The sequence below is a fragment of the Panthera pardus genome, unplaced genomic scaffold, assembly GCF_024362965.1.
Source record: "Panthera pardus isolate Hobbes unplaced genomic scaffold, ASM2436296v1 HiC_scaffold_2, whole genome shotgun sequence".
Lineage (NCBI taxonomy): Eukaryota > Metazoa > Chordata > Mammalia > Carnivora > Felidae > Panthera > Panthera pardus.
Window position 1 is genome coordinate 95,889,481 of NW_026526765.1, and position 19,213 is coordinate 95,908,693.

Here is a 19,213-nt window from a genome sequence, read left to right on the forward strand (position 1 = left end):
CTGGTCTTTTGATACTTATTGATCAGGTCCCACATGAGTGATTTGCTAAGAACAAACTTAAAGAACTAGCAAAATCCCCATATCTCAAGTGTTCCATAACAGTTGTTTTTCAAACCGTGGGTCAAAACCCACTAATGGGTCATAAAATCAATTTGTAGGGTCGCAACTAGCATGTTTTATCACTGAGATAGGATGGAAAGGAATAGAATAGAAAATGCCAAAATGGATCTCACATTTTATTTCAGTGGTTGTATAGTGTGTGCTTTACTGGGTTATTCAAAAACTTTTGTTTCTTACTAAGGGTCATGTTCAAAAGGACTTGGAAGTCACTTCCCTATAGCACTTTATCTGTCATGACAGCTCCTGTCTCATTCTCCTTACTAGGCTGCAAACGTCTTGAAGTAGGAATGAATATCTGAATAACTTTTCCTTGGCCACAGTGATTTCCCTAATACCTTATACTTGGTATAAGGGAAACTGCTTAAGATGTACTTCTTATTTATTTTCCTTGTAAGTAAATTTCTAAACGATACTTTTAAAATCGTCAAGTGCTATTATTTATAGTTCTGTATTGTTCAGCTCCTACCAGTTTTATGTGTAGCCTAGCATTAACATAAGCATTGCTTTTAAACCGTCTTTTCCTGATTTGGGGGAACTGTGGCCCAAACATAAAAGTCACTGAAGATGGTTTCCACTGAGGTTACTGTGCAGATTTGAATTTCTGTTTTTCAAAGAGCTCTCTGAGCTGCTGCTCACTGGTGGCTTCTTTCTGCTGCATCAGCTCAGCTGTTCCTTTGGTCACCCCCCAGGCATCAGGCTTTGACATTGAAGGGTTGTATGGCCTGCCCGAGGCTATCCGAAGATTCTCCCAGTATTCCTTCCTGGCCCTGGGTGAACAAACACACATTAGACTCCTTCCTGAGCATCTGTATCTATGTCACTGAGCTAGAATATACCTCCACAGAGCTGTCTTTGGACTCTTGAGAGTATGTTCATTAAAACACATTTATTAATCTGAACTACAATTTTTTTAAGGCTCTATAGGCTAAAATTACTTTGAAATTATTTTTTTAAATATATGCATACAAATGGGGTGCCTGGGTGGCTCAGTTGGTTAAGCGTCCTACTCTTGATTTCTGCTCAGGTCATGATCTCACAACTGTGAGATCAAGCCCCGTGTGGGGCTCCACCCTCTGGCATGGAGCCTGCTTGGGATCCTCTCTTTCCTCTCTCTCTCTCTCTCTCTCTCTCTCTCTACCTTCCCCCCCCCCCCCCGCCCTCCTTCACTACCTCCCTACCCTGTTCGTCTTCTCTCTCAAAATAAATCAATAGACATTTTAAACACAAAAAAGAAATTCTTCATTCACCCTCCTCTGCCTTTTGCCCTCCTGGGCCATTAGCTCAGACCCCATAGCACCTTTGCATATCTTCATACTTGAACTTGCTAAGCCAACTTGAACTTGCTAAGCCAACTTGAACTCACCTGTTTGTCTCTCTGCCTACTAGTCTGTTAACTCCTTGGGGACAGGCCTATGCCTTGTTCTTGCTACTTCTGTGTCCACACCCGTGTCTTGATATAGTTGTATACAATCAATATTAGCTGAATGGAGTGGAACTGCCCCTCTGCTTGGTGCTCGTCCCCCACCCTCTTCTTTATCTCGTGGCTACTTAGCCCTTCAAAATACAGCCCCCCAAAATCCCTTCCTCTAAAATATCTTTCTATTTGGCAGAGATGGCCATTCCTTTCTCTTGTCACTTTCTAAATCTGTGCCTCTACCAAAGCAGTTACTGCAGTATAATACATTGGCTTTCTTACCCATTTTCCCCAGTAGACTGAGATTCTCTAGCCAGCTTTTCATGTGTATTTTCCCAGTGCCTTGCACATTGCCCAATGTAAAATATTTGTTTATTGTTCATCTCCCCCACTGGGGTGTAAGCTCTGAGGGCAAAGACCTATTTTATTCTCCACTGTATTCCCAGCTCCAAGATTGTGGTTGGCACAGAGCAAGCACTTAATTAATATTTTTTACATTTAATTTATACTTAAATCTTTTTACTAAAACAATTTTTAAGTTTATTTATTTATTTTGAGAGACAGAGAGAGAGAGAGACAGCATGAGTGAGCAGAGGAAGGGCAGAGAGAGAGGCAGAGGAGAATCCCAAGCAGACTCCATACTTTTAGCATGGAGCCCTACGTGGGGCTTAATGCGAGGCTCAGCACAGGGCTTGAACTCACAAACCATGAGATGAGCTAAAACCAAGAGTCAGATGTCCAATGGACTGAGTCACCCAGGTGTCCTAACTCATACTTAAATCTTAACAACCAATTGATTAAATGTTGTTCAGTGTCTACCACATGGTTCTAGCCCAGAACATGAAATCACACTTCACTGCAATTTATATTACTTATATTCTAAAGCCAGAGATCACTACATAGGCTATTTTATAAACATCTCTATGAAAGAATTTAAGGAGGATAACATTATTTATCATCATGCAGCAAATTATCTATACTCTTTGTTGTGACCTCACTTGGACATACTCATAATCCAAATGAGTTTGGTTTGGCAAATACAGTTTAAAGGTTCTTACCTGGCTCTAATCCATGGTTTGGTGTGCATATCCAAACCACTTCCCCAGCTGCCATGCTTTTCTGAAGCTGGCGGCAAAAATCCCCTTTCTGGGGCCAGCTCTTCTGCAATCGCCCGGATGTGGTAGGGCTCAAATCCACAGCACCCACCAATGTATCTGACCCCCAGCTTGTAGGCCTCTCTGGCATATTTCTGAATGTCCCATCTTGTTGCAACTCTGGGCTCCAGTCCTGTAGTAATGGAGTGAATTCTTTTTTTAAAAAAATATTCAAAATAAATAGCTATAATAAGTATGTAATTTTCAAGAACTGAATTAAATAAGTTGTTAACATTCGCTTCTTTACTTTTTAAAATTATTAGCTAATTGGCGTTTACATGTCCATTTTTAAATGCTGTGATAGCCAACCTTCAAGATGGTTCCCATTGATTCCTGCCCTCTTATGTCTTTACCCTGTGTAGTCCCCTCTCATATCAGGTTGGTCTGAGAGACCAATAGAATAGGTCAGAAGGCATGGTTGGTGACTTCTGAGGCTAGGTTATACAAGGCATTATGGTTTCTGCCTCAATCTCTCTTGTTCTCTTTGAACAACTGCATGTTGTGAGAACACTCAAGCATCACAATGGTAAGGCCAATAATTTAAGGAACTGAGGCTTCTAGTTCTGTTTAACAGAACAGCAAGACACTAACACCTATTCCCAACAGCCAACAAAGGGAGCTTGGAAGTAGATTCCATAGCTCTCATCAGGTCTTCAGAGGACTACAAACCTGACCAGTATCTGGACTGTAACCTCATAAGGGATGCTGAGCAAAAACTATCCAGCTAGGCTCCTCCCAAATTCATGACCCACAGAAACTCTGAGATATAATAACTGTTTGTTGTTTAAAGGCACTAAATTTTGCGATAATTTGTTCTATGCCAATAACACAGACGCTTTGCCATTCTTTATCCATGGTTCTTCTAGATGGATTATGTTATAATACCTTACTTCTCTGAGGGTCCCTATAAAATATAGTATCTAAGGACCTTAGAATGGAGTAGAAGCTGGCCAAACTCTGGCCCTGGTGATCTCTCTGGCTGGATTTTCAGGTGGACACACCCGACTTCCCACACATGCTTGACCCCTTTTCCTAGACAGCCAAGTATTCCCTCCCTGCATCTGCTCAGCCTCTTCATTCAAAGTTGTTATACAGTAACCTAGTGATGGTATCTTCTCCTTGCCCTCAAGAACAGGGGAAAAGTAACTTGGACATAAACCGGTCCATCCTTTTAATTCTTCTGATGAGAAAATTAAGGTTTAGAACTAAGTGGTTTTGCTAAGGTTACATAACTCAGCGACAGAGCTGGAACCAGAACCAAAGTCTTTGCTGATCGCACCCGGAAGGGCATCCTTTTTACCAGCCTACAGCTAAAAGGTTCAGAGATCTTTTTTGCTTGTCGGTTCCATCTTTTCCTTCTACTGTGGTCAAATATCAAAGGGCTTTTGGCTGCAGGGAGAGACACTGAGGGCAAGAGATGAGATATGCTGCCATTTCTTTGCTGTGACAAAGCTCTATGGCTATAGATTTGGAATTTGTCAAACATCAAGACATTGAGATAATTTATAAAATGTCTGTCTTACCAAAGGGGAATTCTGGTAGATCAATAAATCCCTGCTTGTTGCAGTCAGGAGTGTGGTAGGCCAAGGGCTGACTCATCAGGTGGGCTTTCAGTCGGGCAGCCTCCAAGCCTTCTTTCATGAGCTTCACTGTTTGTAAACTAATTGTGGGGTCAAAATGGCAGTTCACGCCAACGATGGAAGCTCCTGCAAGTGGGAAGAACAACTGAGCTTTAGGGATTTATCAGATAACCAGTGGCCCCAACTCTCCTCTCTTAATCAAGGAGCTTTTATTTGAAACAGTCAATTACAAATACAGCCTTTGATTCTTGCTTCCTTGCGAACCTAGCTTATTTCTGCATGGGAATGATTACTAACAGGCAGCAAGGGCTTTCTGGGAAAAGTGTTGTGAAGAATCTGTTACAACTGAAGTGTCATTTATGTACACTTGGCTGTCCATCTTTTTTCCAAAAAATCATTATTAGAGGTTGTTTTTTTTTAACTACGAATTTTAGAAGTCAACTTTTCAATCTTGACACAATAATTTTTTAACACTCCCAGCTCGTGGTTACCATACCACTCACTTGAAGATCAGTGTTCCCTTTCATCAGGCCAATTTAAAAATATCACTAATCCAGATTCTGGGAGCAGCTAAGCTGATGCCACAAGCCACGGCATCCAGCGTTCAGGGGCAAGCATCTCAGCGGTTTTCACTGGGCTGGGTCTGCAGTTTGCTCCTTCATTCTTGTTCCAATCCTCCCTCCTGTTATTTCTCTGAATCAGTTTTTTGTCCAAGAGCACCAGTGACCTTGATCTTACCAAATCCAGTTGTTGTCCCTCTGTTTTCATCTGATGCAATGTCTGGGCAGCATCATCCTAGTGGGCCATCCCCTCCTTCATCAACACTCCCCTTCTCTTGGCTTCTCATGCTCTCTCAGTGGTGCTCCTACCTCACTGGCTGCTTTCTTTGGGCGTTAGGTGCCAACCCCCTCAAGGTTGAACCTTTCAATCTTGCAATGTCCTAGGGTCCCAGTGGGCCATCTTTTCTTCTCCTACATTTCCTTTCCAGTCCCAGGGCTTTCAGTATGATCTATATCCAGAACTCTCCAAATTTCTCTCTCTAACCGTGACCTCTCCTTTGGGTCCCAGACTTAAATATTCAACAGCTTACTTAATATCTTCACTTGGATCTTGACTACCTTTACTTTCTTTCTTTTTCTTTCTTTCTTTCTTTTTCTTTCTTTCTTTCTTTCTTTCTTTCTTTCTTTCTTTCTTTCTTCTGCTGCTTCTTCTTTTCCTTCTCCTTCTCCTCCTCTTTCTTCTTCTTCTTCTTCTTCTTCTTCTTCTTCTTCTTCTTCTTCTTCTTCTTCATCTTCTTCATCTTCTTCATCTTCATCTTCTTTTTTTGGATGTTCTGCTGCCAGAGTTTCTCTTTCCTTGTTTGACTTCATTACACTAATGAATTAATCCTATGTTGGTTACCTCTTGGATATCTATTAGGTATAAGAGTCCTTTTAAGGGATTATAGAGAAATATAAATATAGGACATGGTCCCTGACACCAAGGGTTTCATAAGGTTTGACACAAAGGGCTTCCTTAGGTTTGCTCCCTGAAAACAAGGCTCTATGGTCACTCGTGAGGAAGTAGCTGTTTCCTATATCCCTTTCTTGGAGACTGCTGCTATACACAAACATATCAAAGGCTCTGAGAAATTCTGTGTATTTTTCCAATTTTAAGTATATGCACCGCCTAAGCGAGCACTAAGGCTCTGAGAAATTCTGTAGTAAAGAGACCTGTGTGACTTGGTTTAACACAGCACTTTCTAAATATATTTCACTACAGAACCCTAATAATGTTCTCACAGATTAGAAGATGCTCACCGAGGATATTCCAAATGAGTGGTGTAAGTAGAAAGTGTTCTAGTTGCTGAGAGGAGGGAGTGTTTACTTGGGGTATGTGTGGTGATGTATGGGGATGTGGAGGTAGAATTTGAGCTAACATTGGAAGATGGACTGGAGTTATTAGGCTGATATTAATTAAGGACCTATTTTGTGCCAGGTGCTGTGCTAGGCACAGGGCACTCAGTGCTGAGCCAGACAGACACAGTCTCTGCCTTCTTTGACCTTACAGTCTAGTGAGTCAGACATTAAAGCGATACACAAATGAGATAAGTGGCACAGTGATGTCAAGCACCGTGGCCACCTACCTTGAATGGAATGGTGGGGGCAGAATTAGACGCAGGCCACGAATCTCTGCCAATTAACAATAGGGGTCATGAAAGCCTCTTCTGATCTTTTTGAAACAAGTTAACTTGCTTCTCCTCCCCCCCCCCCATTGTTACATTTCCCTCCCAAAATTTAGGATTATATAGCCTCATTCCTAAATCTAAATAATTGTTATTGTTAATGACAAGTATGAAGTGACTTTTATGAAATATCAGGAGTTGGATAAAAATCAGAAATGAAACGTGGCCAAACATAGTGTCTCTGTTCCTCAGAGTGAGTTGGACTCTTCCACTGACCCTGAGCTATGCCTTGCATTTAAAATGAGGCAGCTTTGACAGGCAACTGGGTGGCTCAGTGGGTTGGGTGTCTGACTTCGGCCTGGGTCATGGTCTCGCGGTTCGTGGCTTCAAGCCCCACGTCGGGCCCTGTGCTGACAGCTCAGAGCCTGGAGCCTGCTTTGGATTCTCTCTGCCCCTCCCCAGCTCGCCTGCCTTCTCTCTCTCTCTCAAAGATAAACATTAAAAAGAATAATAAAGTGAGGCAGCTTTGAAAACATTTTGTGAGTTTTCCCTAATTGAAATGAAACCCAATGTTAGGAATGGAAATTATTGAAAAAGATAAGTTAGTCAGTATTTCATACCAAATTATTTTAAGTTCATTATACCGATTACAAAAAGCGAAGCATATCAGTAATTTACGAAAATGGAAAAACTCTGGCAAAGAAAACAACTGAACTTTTAAGTCTGATATGCTTTGCTTTTTGTATGTGTTTAAAGGCCTCAATTTAGGTTTAAAATAAAACATGTTTTTCTAATGCTCCTTTTGATTTACTGAAACTCTTCTCATTTCTAGGTATTAAACCTTCAGTGTAGGTCTAGTGGCCCCTTTGAAAAGGCTGGTGTGTGTACTTTTTACTTTATTTTACTTTTTTCTCTTTTGGACTCAATATTATTATCAATACTCCTAGAAGAGCAAATTTTGTTTTCCTTTAAGCAAAAGTAGTATATAGGACTAACAGGTGGACCTACATTTGTATGTAATTTTATTATTTGTTTATTTTATTTTTTGAGAGCAAGAAAGAATGTGCGTGTGAAAGCCAGTTTGGGGGAGGGGCAGGGAGAGAGGGAGGCGGGGGATCCGAAGCAGGCTTTGTGGGCTCAAAGCCCAGAGGCTCATGCGGGTTCCAACCCAGGAACCACACAGAGAGATCATGACCTGAGCGGAAGTAGAACTCATAACCAACGGAGCCACCCAGGTGTCCCTTACGTAATTTTAAAAGACTCACTAATTGCCAACTGGTCAAAATGCGTCATCACCTGCTTTAACAAGGCGCACTGCACACTCGCCAGGGCTGACGCCATGCAAATCTCCCTCTGGGCCGATGCACATGGTAGCTGCCACAGGTTTCCCGGATGCTTTCAAGGCTTCGACTGCCCACACAGCCTCTTCCACATGTTCAAAATACTGAAATAAGATCAGGTTGACGTACTTTTATTCTTGTTTCTCCCCAGTTAGAAAACGTGTTTTACTGCTTAATAATTATCACTAGTTGAATCATCTTCACATTTTGAGTGTGACCCATTAGCATTTTTTCAATGCCACAGACCGTTGATGACTGTGAATTGCAGTCAAAAGGTTTGAAGAACACTTTATTAGATTAAGTGAATCAAATTCACTAGAAAGCTTAAATTGGAAAAAAGATTTTAATACTAAATATTGCTAGCCATGATTGGCACCTAATCTCCCCTGCTCCCCACAAAAGCAAAAGGTAGAGAAAATGTACTAAGCGTCTATGTCTCATCTTTGGTGATATCTTCGTTTACCTCTGCAATCAAGAAATCCACATTCTTCTTCAAAAAGACCTCTAACTGTTGCTGAAATACTTTCTTAACTTCAGCTTCACTCTTGCAACTAAGGTACGAAGGCGTCTGGCTCACACCTCCTGCCACCAAAGCGTCTCCCTCATCAGCCACTTGCCGGGCAATGTCACAAGCAGCTTCGTTGACTTTCTGCCCCTAAAATGGATGATTATATGATATATCAACATTTTCATGTGAAGTTGAAACCAAATTATTATTCAAATATCCACATCTCAGTTGTATGTTACAATAGAGATTTTATTCTAGAAAATAACAGGGACAGAATAGTTCATATTACCAAGTTGAACAATTTGCAGTAACAACACCAATAGTAGTAATGAAAACAATAAATCCAATGATAGCACATAGGATATTACATACTAATGATCTGGGAGAGGGTAAAAATCTTAAATAAAAGGATCTGGTATCTTCTAATGCCTAAGCTGCACTTAGAGAAATATCTAGCAAATAGTGGTGATGACGATGTTGATGATGACATCATTAAAATGATGACAGAATTCATGACTTTTTGTCATTATGTATTTTCTTAATTAACAGATAATCACAAGGTATTTTCTAATTACGTAGGCATTAAAAATTGACACTTGTCTTCACTAAACCCCAGTGCTGTAAGTCACACAGACTCATGGAATGTTGGAACTTCTTTTTCATTTTAGGGATCAAGAAGTTGTCGCTTTGATGGCATAGTTGAATGGTTTGCCCAACACAACAAGGTTGATTACAGCTGAGCCAGGAAGATTCCAGGGTCACTGCCCCCTTGTGCCTTTGACCCTTCCCCTACACTGTGCCACATTAAAAACCTTTAAGGGTGTAAGAATTTGTTAGGTTACCCTCTCAGCAACTTAGGAGACTGAGAGAATCGCTCATCATTAACCACCCCCTTCTTTGACCTGCTTCATTAAATGCTTTTCTGTCAATTTTGAGGACTCCAGCTAAAACCTAGAAGAGTTGTTCACACATATCTCATTTCTGTATTATCTAAAAACCCTGAAGCGGCGCAACATTTTTCTCTACAAGAACTTCTGTGATGACATATGTGTCTACTAGGCCCTTCAAAGAATGCCATGTATGGTTTTACTCACGGATATTTTCTCTGCAACATAGTTTCCCCTGTTCTCCAGCTTGTCTTCACTTGCATAAAAGGTGAAGGTTTGCATGACATTGGATCCAGCTCTGAGGAACTCTCGATGAAGCTGGCGAACTGGGAGATTAAATGAGGAGAGGTATTAATTACTATCAGTTTATCACCCGTGATGTTCTCAAAAGGCTATCACATAAACAGATGTGAAAACATCTGCTCACATTCCTGGTTGCTGGGCATTGGTGCATGCTGGGGGCTAATGAGAGGTAGCTCTGGGGTCTCTCGTTAAGAAGAAGAGATTATTTCTACCATGCACGTGCGGTGAAGGGAAGAGGGAGATCCCACAAGGGAGGAATCATCATTTGAACATTTTTGCTGGGCAGAGAAAGTGGGGAAAGGCATTCCCTACAGAGGTAAGGGCTTGAACAAAAAGGAGGCAGGAGTAGGCTTGGCATTTGGGGGTGCAGCACGTAGTCTGAGAAGCTGGAGTTGAGGATGTATAAGAGAAGTAGTAGGAGAGGCAGGTGGAGAGGTGGGCTGGCTGACAGAGTACCAAGGGCCTAGAACATCATCCTAAGGAGTCTGGGCTGCAGACCACAGGTTCGGAGAAACACCAGCAGTTTGTAAGCAATTGAATGATGTTATTGGTTCACTGTTTTTGAAAGATAATTTTGGTAGTAGAGTGGACTAAGAATTGGAGCAAGGTTCCCAAGCATACGTCTGTGGATGAATAGTTTTTACAGGCTAAAGAAAATATGGGGCTTTCCCCCCCATTTGATCAAATAAACTCATTTTAAGGAACTACCTTTGCTTTAAATAGTAGTCCTAAACTCTGGTTCCCCATTAGACACTCTGCAAGCTTTTTAAAACCAATGGATGCTAGGGCCAAATTCGCAAATATTCTAATTTAATTGCTGTGGGGGCAGGGCATAGATTTTGTGTGTGTGTGTTTCTCCAACTGATTCTTATCTGCAGTTTTGTTGAAAACCACCAAAATGCTCTACTTTATTTTGGGAAATAAATAAAGACTATGACTGGGAAAATGCTCTATTTTATCTATCTATCTATCTATCTATCTATCTATCTATCTATCTATCTATCTATTTATGATGCTGATATTTTGTTTTATTTTTGAGATAGAGAGTGCACAGGAGCCTCTCAGGTGAGAGTGCCCACAGGTGAGGGCAGACAGAGGGAAGAGGGTGGAGGGTCTGAAGCAGGCTCCAATGACAGCAATAAGTTGCACATGGTACCCAAACTCAAGAACCATGAACCACAAGACCAGGACCTGAGCCAAAGTTGGACACTCAACTGACACCCACCCAGGCAACCCTATTTGTTTATCTTAGAGAGAGTGTGAGCCAGGGAGAGGGGCAGAGAGAATCTTAAGCAGGCTCCACACTCAGCATGGAGCCCCAATGTGGGGCTCAATCCCATGGCCCAGGGATCATGACCTGAGCCAAAATCAAGAGTTGCATGCTCAATTGACTGAGCCATCCAGGTGCCCCAAAATGCTGTTTTTATAAAATGATCGTGAGACTTCACAGGTGTTCGTTTTTGTCAGGAGAATCAACTGGGCAAAGTAAGAAGTCAGCAATCCTGTGTCAGCCCCTGAAATCTATTTTGACATTTCAGAGGCCTTTAAAAGTAAGAAGGTTAAAAGTCAAAAGGTCTGGGAGGGACTGCATTAGAGGCTAGGAAATTATTAGGACACTGGAGCCCTTAGCCCTTTATGGAAGAGGAGTCTGGTGTCTTTGCATCCTAGCTACCTAGTAGAGGGCAGAGAACATAGGAAGCTCAGTTTTGTTTTTCAGTGAGCCAAAAAGTGAAGCAAAAGAGCTTTTGAATTTCAGAAAATGGGTTTCTAAGCCTGGAAACTCTAGTCCTGAGTGGGAACTTAGAAGCTTGCTTAAATGAGGAAACTTCAAACTTGTTTTGTTTTTCTTTTTTGTTTTTTGAAGTTAATTTATTCTGAGAGCGAGAAAATCCCAAGCAGGCTCCGTGTTGTCAGTGTGGAGCCGGACGGGCAGGGCTCCATGTGCAGACTGAACCCACCAACTGTGAGATCATGACCTGAACTGAAACCAAGAGTTGGAGACTTAAGCAACTTAGCCACCCAGGCGCCACTAAAACTTGTTTTAATTAGCAAAAGGAACCAATTAACAACACTTCATACACAGTCCCTGTTTATCAATCAAACACAGAGCTGCTGTGGTTGGAGCAGGGTGAAGGGCCTATAGATGGGGTTTCCCATACACTAGGATGAGATGGCTTATAATTGGGAAATCTACCCAGGGGGTCCTTGGGTGGATTTTTAGAAACTCTGTTTAAAAACCCTGGAATAGGGGTGCCTGGGTGGCTCAGTCGGTTGAGCGTCCGACTTCGGCTCCGGTCGTGATCTCACAGCTGGTGAGTTCAAGCCCCGCGTCAGGCTCTGTGCTGACAGCTCGGAGCCTGGAGCCTGCTTCGGGTTCTGTGTCTCCCTCTCTCTCTGCCCCTAACCCACTTGCATTCTGTCTCTGTCTCTGTCAAAAATAAATACACATTACAAAAAAAAAATTAAAAAAAATAATTAAAAAAAACCCCTGGAATAGCGGGCAAATTGTGTATATGTATATTTTACACTGCATTTTATACCCTTTTGTTAAATTTTGCCAGAAGGCAGTGACCCAACTCCTTGCTCTTAATCAATTTGATATTCTTCTATGCTTCTTAAAGCTGCAGAGCTTCTCAAAAGCATAACCCCACTTAGACTCACATGGGGGCAATTAATATGGATTCAGATTCCCTATGCCACTCCAGATCCAGCAAACCTTAATTCTTTGCTAATTCCACTGGGTACAAGAACCACAATTTTTGGCATAGACTTTAGTAGGAGAATTAGTCCACTTAAAATAAGACAAAAAAAACTCAAGAAACAGAGGGCCAAGTGATAAACATGTTGTTTCTGCACTAATAAAAGTAAAATCAATATCAGAGCAGTTTCTCTCAAACTCCTCTAATGCATAACTTAAAAAAAAAATGTGACTTATAAAATTGAAGCTTGTGGTTTAAAAAAATTTTTTTAATGTTTATTTATTTTTGAGAGAGACAGAATGTGAGCAGGGAAGGGGAAGAGAGAGAGGGAGACACAGAATCTGAAGCAGGCTCCAGGCTCTGAGCTGTCAGCACAGAGCCGGACATAGAGCTCAAACTCACAAACCGTAAGATCATGACCTGAGCCAAAGTCGACGTTTAACCAACTGAGCCATCTAGGCGCCCCTCAAAGCTTGTGGTTTAAATAAAAACCTTCTTTTATTTACATGGCAGAGTTTGCACAAAGGTAGCTTATCATTAATATCAGCTTGGCTCAAGAAATATTCATTGAGTTTAACCCAGCAAGCTGACCTTAAGAAACAAACCATAGAGGGGCGCCTGGGTGGTTCACTCGTTTAAGCGTCTGACTTCTTCAGCTCAGGTCATGATCTCATGGTTTGTGGGTTCGAGCCCTGCTGACAGCTCAGAGTGTGGAGCCTGCTTCAGATTCTGTGTCTCCCTCTCTCTCTGCTCTGCCCCTGCTCGCACTCTGTCTCTCTCTCTTAAAAATAAATAAACATTAAAAAATAAAATAAGAAACAGACCATAGATATATTTTAAAACCTCATTCTTGTATCTTAATTATTCCATTGTGTTCCTTAAAACCCTTTAATGGCAATGCTTCCCAAAGCATGGTTCACCTTGCTATCACCTGGGGACAATTATAAATATGCAGGTTCCTGGACTCACTCACAGACCTAATAGATCCAAATGTCTAAGTGGAGGCTGGGAACCTATAATTTTTAACCGACTGCTGGTACAATAAAAATTTGAGGACTACTGCTGTTTTAGCTTCCCGAGCCTACTGAATTCCTCCCTCCCTTCCTTCTTCCTTCCTTCAGGGGTAGAACACAGCATTATTTCTACATTTATTTGGAAATATGAAAGTTGTGTATATTTTCTGGGTTTAACAGTGTGACTATAGCCCTCTTCCTTTGAATACTATTTCAGGATAGTGTGATTTGAACACAAAATTTCTGTACTTCTCTAGCAGAAATAGAGAAGTTATTATCTAGATATTATATAAGATATTATCAAGAGAAGAAACAATGAATTTAATAATAGTTAATACTTGTAGTGTTTAACATGCATCAGGCACTATTTTAAAGACTTTATATACAACTTATTTAATTCTTATAACCTTTGAAGTAGATGTCAATATTATCTCAGTTTTATAGAAGAGGAATCTGAGTCCCAGAGAAGCTAAGTAATTTCCCCAAGGTCACACAGCCTAGTGGCTGTCAAAATTTGATTCAATTAGCCTGAATCCAAAATCGGTATGCTTAATTGTAAAGCTGTACTGTCTCTCAGTTTATATGCTTTGTTAGTTTCTATCCCTTATCACTGAGTTCACTGAAATATGCTCTTTAATAAACATTAAAGACAACTGTTCAATCTGTATAATATTCACAAGAAATTTTCCTCCAGTTTCCTCTGAAAGAGTCCACTTCTTTCACAGTGTTGACTACTGTTAGCTGTCCTCTGAGACCTTCTCTAGGAGGTGCCCTAAGCCAAAGGGTGCTTCTTTGCCCAGGGCCTAAGCTCTCTCCTACAAGAGGAGAGGGTTGATAGTTCGCATGCAAAGCTTGGTCTATTGGTAAGGAGAGAACAAAGATCCAGCTCCCCGGTCTCAATTTGGGGGTACTCTGAAGCACCTGTCCAACTCCAGAGCTTCCTGAGGAATTGGCCAAAGCCTCTGTTACAACTGCATTACAGTGTAATTCCTCCCTCTGCCCAATCCTGCTTCCCTCACTCCCTTAGAAGTGTTATTTCATAAATGCACTCCTCATTAAAACTCCTGAGCACAAATCTCCACTTCTGGCCAGCTGGTAATGAGTACCTAGCTCATCATGGGCGACAGAGTTCCCAGCATGCTCTAGTGGTACAATTGTTTAAAAACTTTCACCTGTGGTGAACTAGAATGAGATGCCCTTAGACGGGAATGTACTACCAGGTGTACTATCTCAAATGTTTGAGAGGTTCAGAGGAAGTAGTAATTATAAAGACTTTAGAATCGGATGGCTATTGTTGGGTACCACCAACATACTGGAGAAAGGCAATGAAAGGTTAAGGGTGATTCATCACCAGTTCAAGACAACGTCTGAAAGTCTGAGGATCTCCTGGGTGGTATATAAAGAAACACCTCTTGTAGCTATAGCAAGCAGAAAAGCTGAGGATCTGGCCCAGGACTAAATTATACAGGGAGCAGAGAGTCAGAGAGGTTGAATCATCAACCACAGAAGGCTTCTACTGCCACAGTCAGGGTCTGATCAGGAAGACAAAGGACCCTGAGATTGGGGTGAAGACATATGGGTGGATTCACTCATAACCTTAAAAACCCAGATTCCTCCCTGAACTCTCTGGGACTGCAGAAGTGGCCCATTTCTCTCTTTTAAAGATTAATGTTTGGGGCACCTGAGTGGCTCAGTTGGTTAAGGTTTGACTCTTGATTTTGGCTCAGGTCATGATTTCACGGTTCTGAGGATAGAGCCTCGCATTGGGCTCTGTGTTGACAGTGTGGAGCCTGCTTGGGATTCCTTCTCTCTCTCTCTCTCTCTCTCTCTCTCTCTCTCTGACCCTCCCCTGCTCTCACTCTCTCTCAAAATAAATAAATACACATTAAAAAAAAATAAATGAAGGCTTCCCCCTTGCTTTAGGTTGATGCAGAAGCCTTGTAAGACAGCATTATCTCCCTCATGTTCCATCTCACCTCCCCTCTTTGTATGTCCCCGTAAGAGATCTGTGGTCAAAAGAGTAAAGTGAGAATAAGGTACATGGGTATGGGTGCAGGGCAGGTAGATAGTTGAACTTAAATAGGATGGGGCTAGTATATAATGCATTTAACTAGTTGGCAAACGTACAATGGAGGAGGGCTTATCTACCAGACGGTGAGTGATGCCGTGCCATGGAACTTAAAGTGGGTAAGGAGGGGGGATGAACACGTGGGGACAGAATAGATAATAAATGCTGACATGGAAGGGATGAAGGACTGAGAATCTTGGTGAGGCTGAGGAGTGGGAGAATTAGAGTCGGCAGGAAAGATAGAAAGAAGGTGGTGGTTAGAAAATGGGGCCCTCGTAATTGAGATTTCCAAAGCAGACAGCTAGGGGTGATGGCAAGGTCTAGGAGTGCATTGCTGAGGTGGAGGGTGGAGGAAACGTTCAACTGGAGATGAGATCAAGGCACTAACAGGAAGAGTTCTGGACAGATCATCTGCATGGACACTGAACTCACCCCAAGTGGTGAGGGAGGGAAGGGCAGAGAGGAAAGCAGTGAGCCAGGTTCTACACTCACCTAGAGCGAGGGGCAGGAACCAAGAGGCAAACACAGGTGACAGCCACAGGAAGGGCCATTGCGATCATCCAACCTGTGAATCTATACTTACATGCCTAGCACAGTGCCCAGCAGGCAATAATGAATGTTGGACAATGTGCCACGAATGTCTGTGTTTGATGGCATGCTCCTACACTGGTCGATGTCGCATTCTTTTATGAGAACTTAGAAGAGAGCTATATGCACCAACCTGCCTCTGGGTGTTCCACTGTGGCTTCTGGGGTCCAGGGGCCTGCCTTCACATAGCCCCTCTTCTCCAGTGCAAAGACAAACCCTCCATCTCCAATCACAACTTCTCCAGCATTTAAACGTTCTAGGATGCCCTAAAATTACAGATGGGGGTGGGGGGCAAAGGAAGGGAGTTACTTGAGTTTGAGACAATTTTCTATTTTTAGTACTTTTGCTATGGTATTCTTGAGAAGTGTGATTTCTTTAGAATTCACAGAAAGTACATGTATTTATAAATCCAGAATGCTCGTATAATGAAAATATGAAAATATGTGTATACATGTGCTAGGGGTGAGGGTCTTTCAGAACACAATAAGAGTTTTGAAGAATGTGGTGGGAGGATGTTATCTTTGAAGAAATAGCTACAGAAGGATTAAGTGAAAATATTTTATTGTAAAGCCTCAGATGAATACTTAAGCACACATTCTTAAAACGGTGAAAGCTAGTTTTATTCTAACAGCCCCTACATTTGGCCTGGCCCCATCTGTCTGTCAGTCCCTGGGGCCCTCTGTCAGCCAGGCGGGGGCAGGGTACTTTGACACCCAAGGGTCAAGTATATTGCTTCCTCCCTCCAGCCCCAACCATAGTCCCACAGTCCGTCTGTTCCTCCATCCATCTATCCATCCACCCCCCCCCCCCCCACTCCCCAAACTAGCCCAAGGCAGACAGTCTGGACTGGAACGCTCATCCCAACTAGGAAAGAGATAGGCTTGTCGTTAATCAGGTGGTGCAGTTGCTGGGTTTTGGTTTTTCAATCTTTTTAACATCCCTTACTCAATACCTTACAGCCCCTGTGCCCATTTTTTTTTCCGAGGCTTGAATGGTTGATTTTATTGTGATCACAGAAATCACACTGCGGGTGCAAACTTACCATGGCCCACCCAACGCGTGAGCCTTGGGGCTGCGGCGGGACCCGGACGGCGGCGTACCCCAAAACGCGGCAAGTAGGCGGCCCCGGGGCCCCGCTGCACCCGTCGAGGCGCGGGCACGAAACGGTCTGGCAGCCGCGGCCGCGCGCCTCCCTGGCCTGCCCACGCAGGGCGCAGAGGGGCGCGCCCGGCGGCGCGGGCAGTGACGCGGGGTGGCCAGGGGAGCCGGAAGCCACCAGGAGCTCCCTAGTCCCACCAATGTCGGGAAGAGAAGTCGTGCCTGTGGGTCTAGGAGCCACACCTCTGAGGTAGTGCTCTGGTGCGGGACTCAGAAAACGTTGGGAGTCTTGGAGCTCTGGGGGTGTCCCCCCGGGTCACATAGATCTAGGGCGCGCTCTGGATATGGGCAGGGGTGTTGGGGGGAGCTCAGAGGCACCTTGGGGTCCTGCCCGAGAAATTCTGAGAGCACCTGCTGGTCACAGCCGGGCTCTGGGGACCCCTCTGCACTTCCTGACGCTGGGTCGCGGGGCCGGTGGGTCGAGCCTCAGAGCCACCGCTGGGATGGAGAGCGCCCTCGGGTCCCCTGTAGACTCACCCTCTTGGCCTTTTTGCCCCCAACGGGTGCCATTTTCGAGGTGTCCGGTGGATAGTAGGCACGGATGCGGACAGACGAGGGGAGCTTTACCCCGCGCGAAACCGGGAGCTGCCCCACCGCCGCAGCCAGGCTCTTTATATCCTGTTCTGGGCGCGGGGTGGGTTTCCCCAGCCTTGGCGCGTCCAACGCGGGCCTTGCGCATGGGAACACGCCCCCCCCCCCCCCCCCCCAGCTTTTTTATTGAGTCCCGCGGCTCGCTGGGAACTTGCCCTGTGGAGGAGAGGATCGAGATTGTTCTCTCAAATTGGTGAGCAAACAGACAAGTAAAATAAAATAACGAGGTTGCCACTCGCTCAGGTTTCTAACCTACCAATGCACGGTACCCCCCCCCCCCCCCACCTCACCCCCCTCGCTCGCATCGAGGGGTTCCGACCCTGATTTATCTCTCTCTTGTCTGGGATCATGCACCGTTACCCACTTAAGTCACCAGAGTTGGCCCCTAAGAATTCCATTCATGCACAAATATTTGTCAAAGGCCAGGATACAAGGTTATTGAATGAGGAGGCGATGCCCTGGGAAGAAGTTCAGTCTGAGGTGTGATCTGGGCGAAATGCATCCGGGAGTTATGTAACGGAATACAAATACAGCATTTACAGAACGTCTAATACTAACTCTGAATTAGTGGGTATGTTTAAAATGACCTTCTGCCATTATATCCAAACATGCCGTGCAGTTCCTAATAACACAGTAGTTTTGTAGTAAGAATATCTTTGCAACATATAACCAGGACAGACTTTTAACATCTATATATGACAGTGGAAATACACCTTGGACATTTCAAAATTCAGTTCGAAAATTGTGTAAAGACATACAGGTATTAGAAGAACTGGGAGGAAATAGAAATGTTAATAGTAGTTATCTGATGATGGTGGAATTAGGGCTTGCTTTTATTTTATTATGCTTTGTTGTATTTCCCAAAATATCTCTACACTAAGAACACATAGATTTTAAAATAATAAAAGCATTAGTTTAACAAATGTACACCACCACAGTAAATATCCTAGAGAACAGAGTTAAAAATCCTGAAACAGAGTTCAGAACCTTTTACCCAAATAAAAGCACATAAGGAAATTTTGTATGTGGAACAGTAACTTCCATTTCAACACATGCAAAGAAGGAAATTATTGTAGCAAATGATGAGTTAATAGAAATTTAATTTTTAAAATGATGTGCACTTGAGATACAATTGAGAAAGTAGAAAAGTCCTTTTTCTTGTGATAATTGTCGAGTTTAAAATGGGAAAAAAATGTAAGGATGATGGATGCATATATTGTAATTTAAATAATCGAATGTTTCAGTTGCCCAGCAAGAATGAGGAATGAGGTGAAGTCATCCTTCCCAGGGTTTAGATTTTCGACCATTAAAGCATTGGAGTGTCTGAGAAGCTAATAGTTTAGTTAATGAATTAACTACTTATGGTTGTACCCTGATGAGTATTGGAGAAACACAGGTTCAGGGTGAGCCCGGCCGTGGCTGCAGGGAGTAGCTGTAGTGGCGGGTACCAGGCGCTAGGGGGCGGTATCAGGGCTCTGACAGTAAAAGCCGAAAGCCGCCTTCTGCAATTTCACACGGTTTCAAATTTAGCAAAATTTAGGAGAGATCTTAAACCATTAGCACTTAATTTAAAAATGAATTGTGAATTTTTAGTAGATAATGGAGATACAATGCAATAAATACAAT

General features: G+C 43.0%; 1 protein-coding gene across 2 annotated transcripts; it reads right to left on the reverse strand.

Annotated features, from left to right (window-relative positions):
* Positions 1-223: 223 nt before the first annotated feature.
* Positions 224-17,688, reverse strand: LOC109274945 (betaine--homocysteine S-methyltransferase 1). 2 transcript variants are annotated; one of them, XM_019462921.2, is made up of 8 exons: positions 17,474-17,688; positions 15,972-16,104; positions 9,375-9,493; positions 8,236-8,427; positions 7,729-7,876; positions 4,212-4,394; positions 2,593-2,821; positions 224-887 (listed from the first exon to the last, which is right to left on the reverse strand). In XM_019462921.2, exons 1-8 carry the CDS (start codon positions 17,504-17,506, stop codon positions 701-703), a joined length of 1,224 nt encoding a protein of 407 aa, XP_019318466.1. In that variant the 5' UTR covers positions 17,507-17,688; the 3' UTR covers positions 224-700. The 2 variants fall into 2 exon arrangements, with proteins under 2 accessions (XP_019318466.1, XP_019318467.1); XM_019462922.2 differs by lacking the exon at positions 17,474-17,688 and adding an exon at positions 16,881-17,244.
* Positions 17,689-19,213: the final 1,525 nt, after the last annotated feature.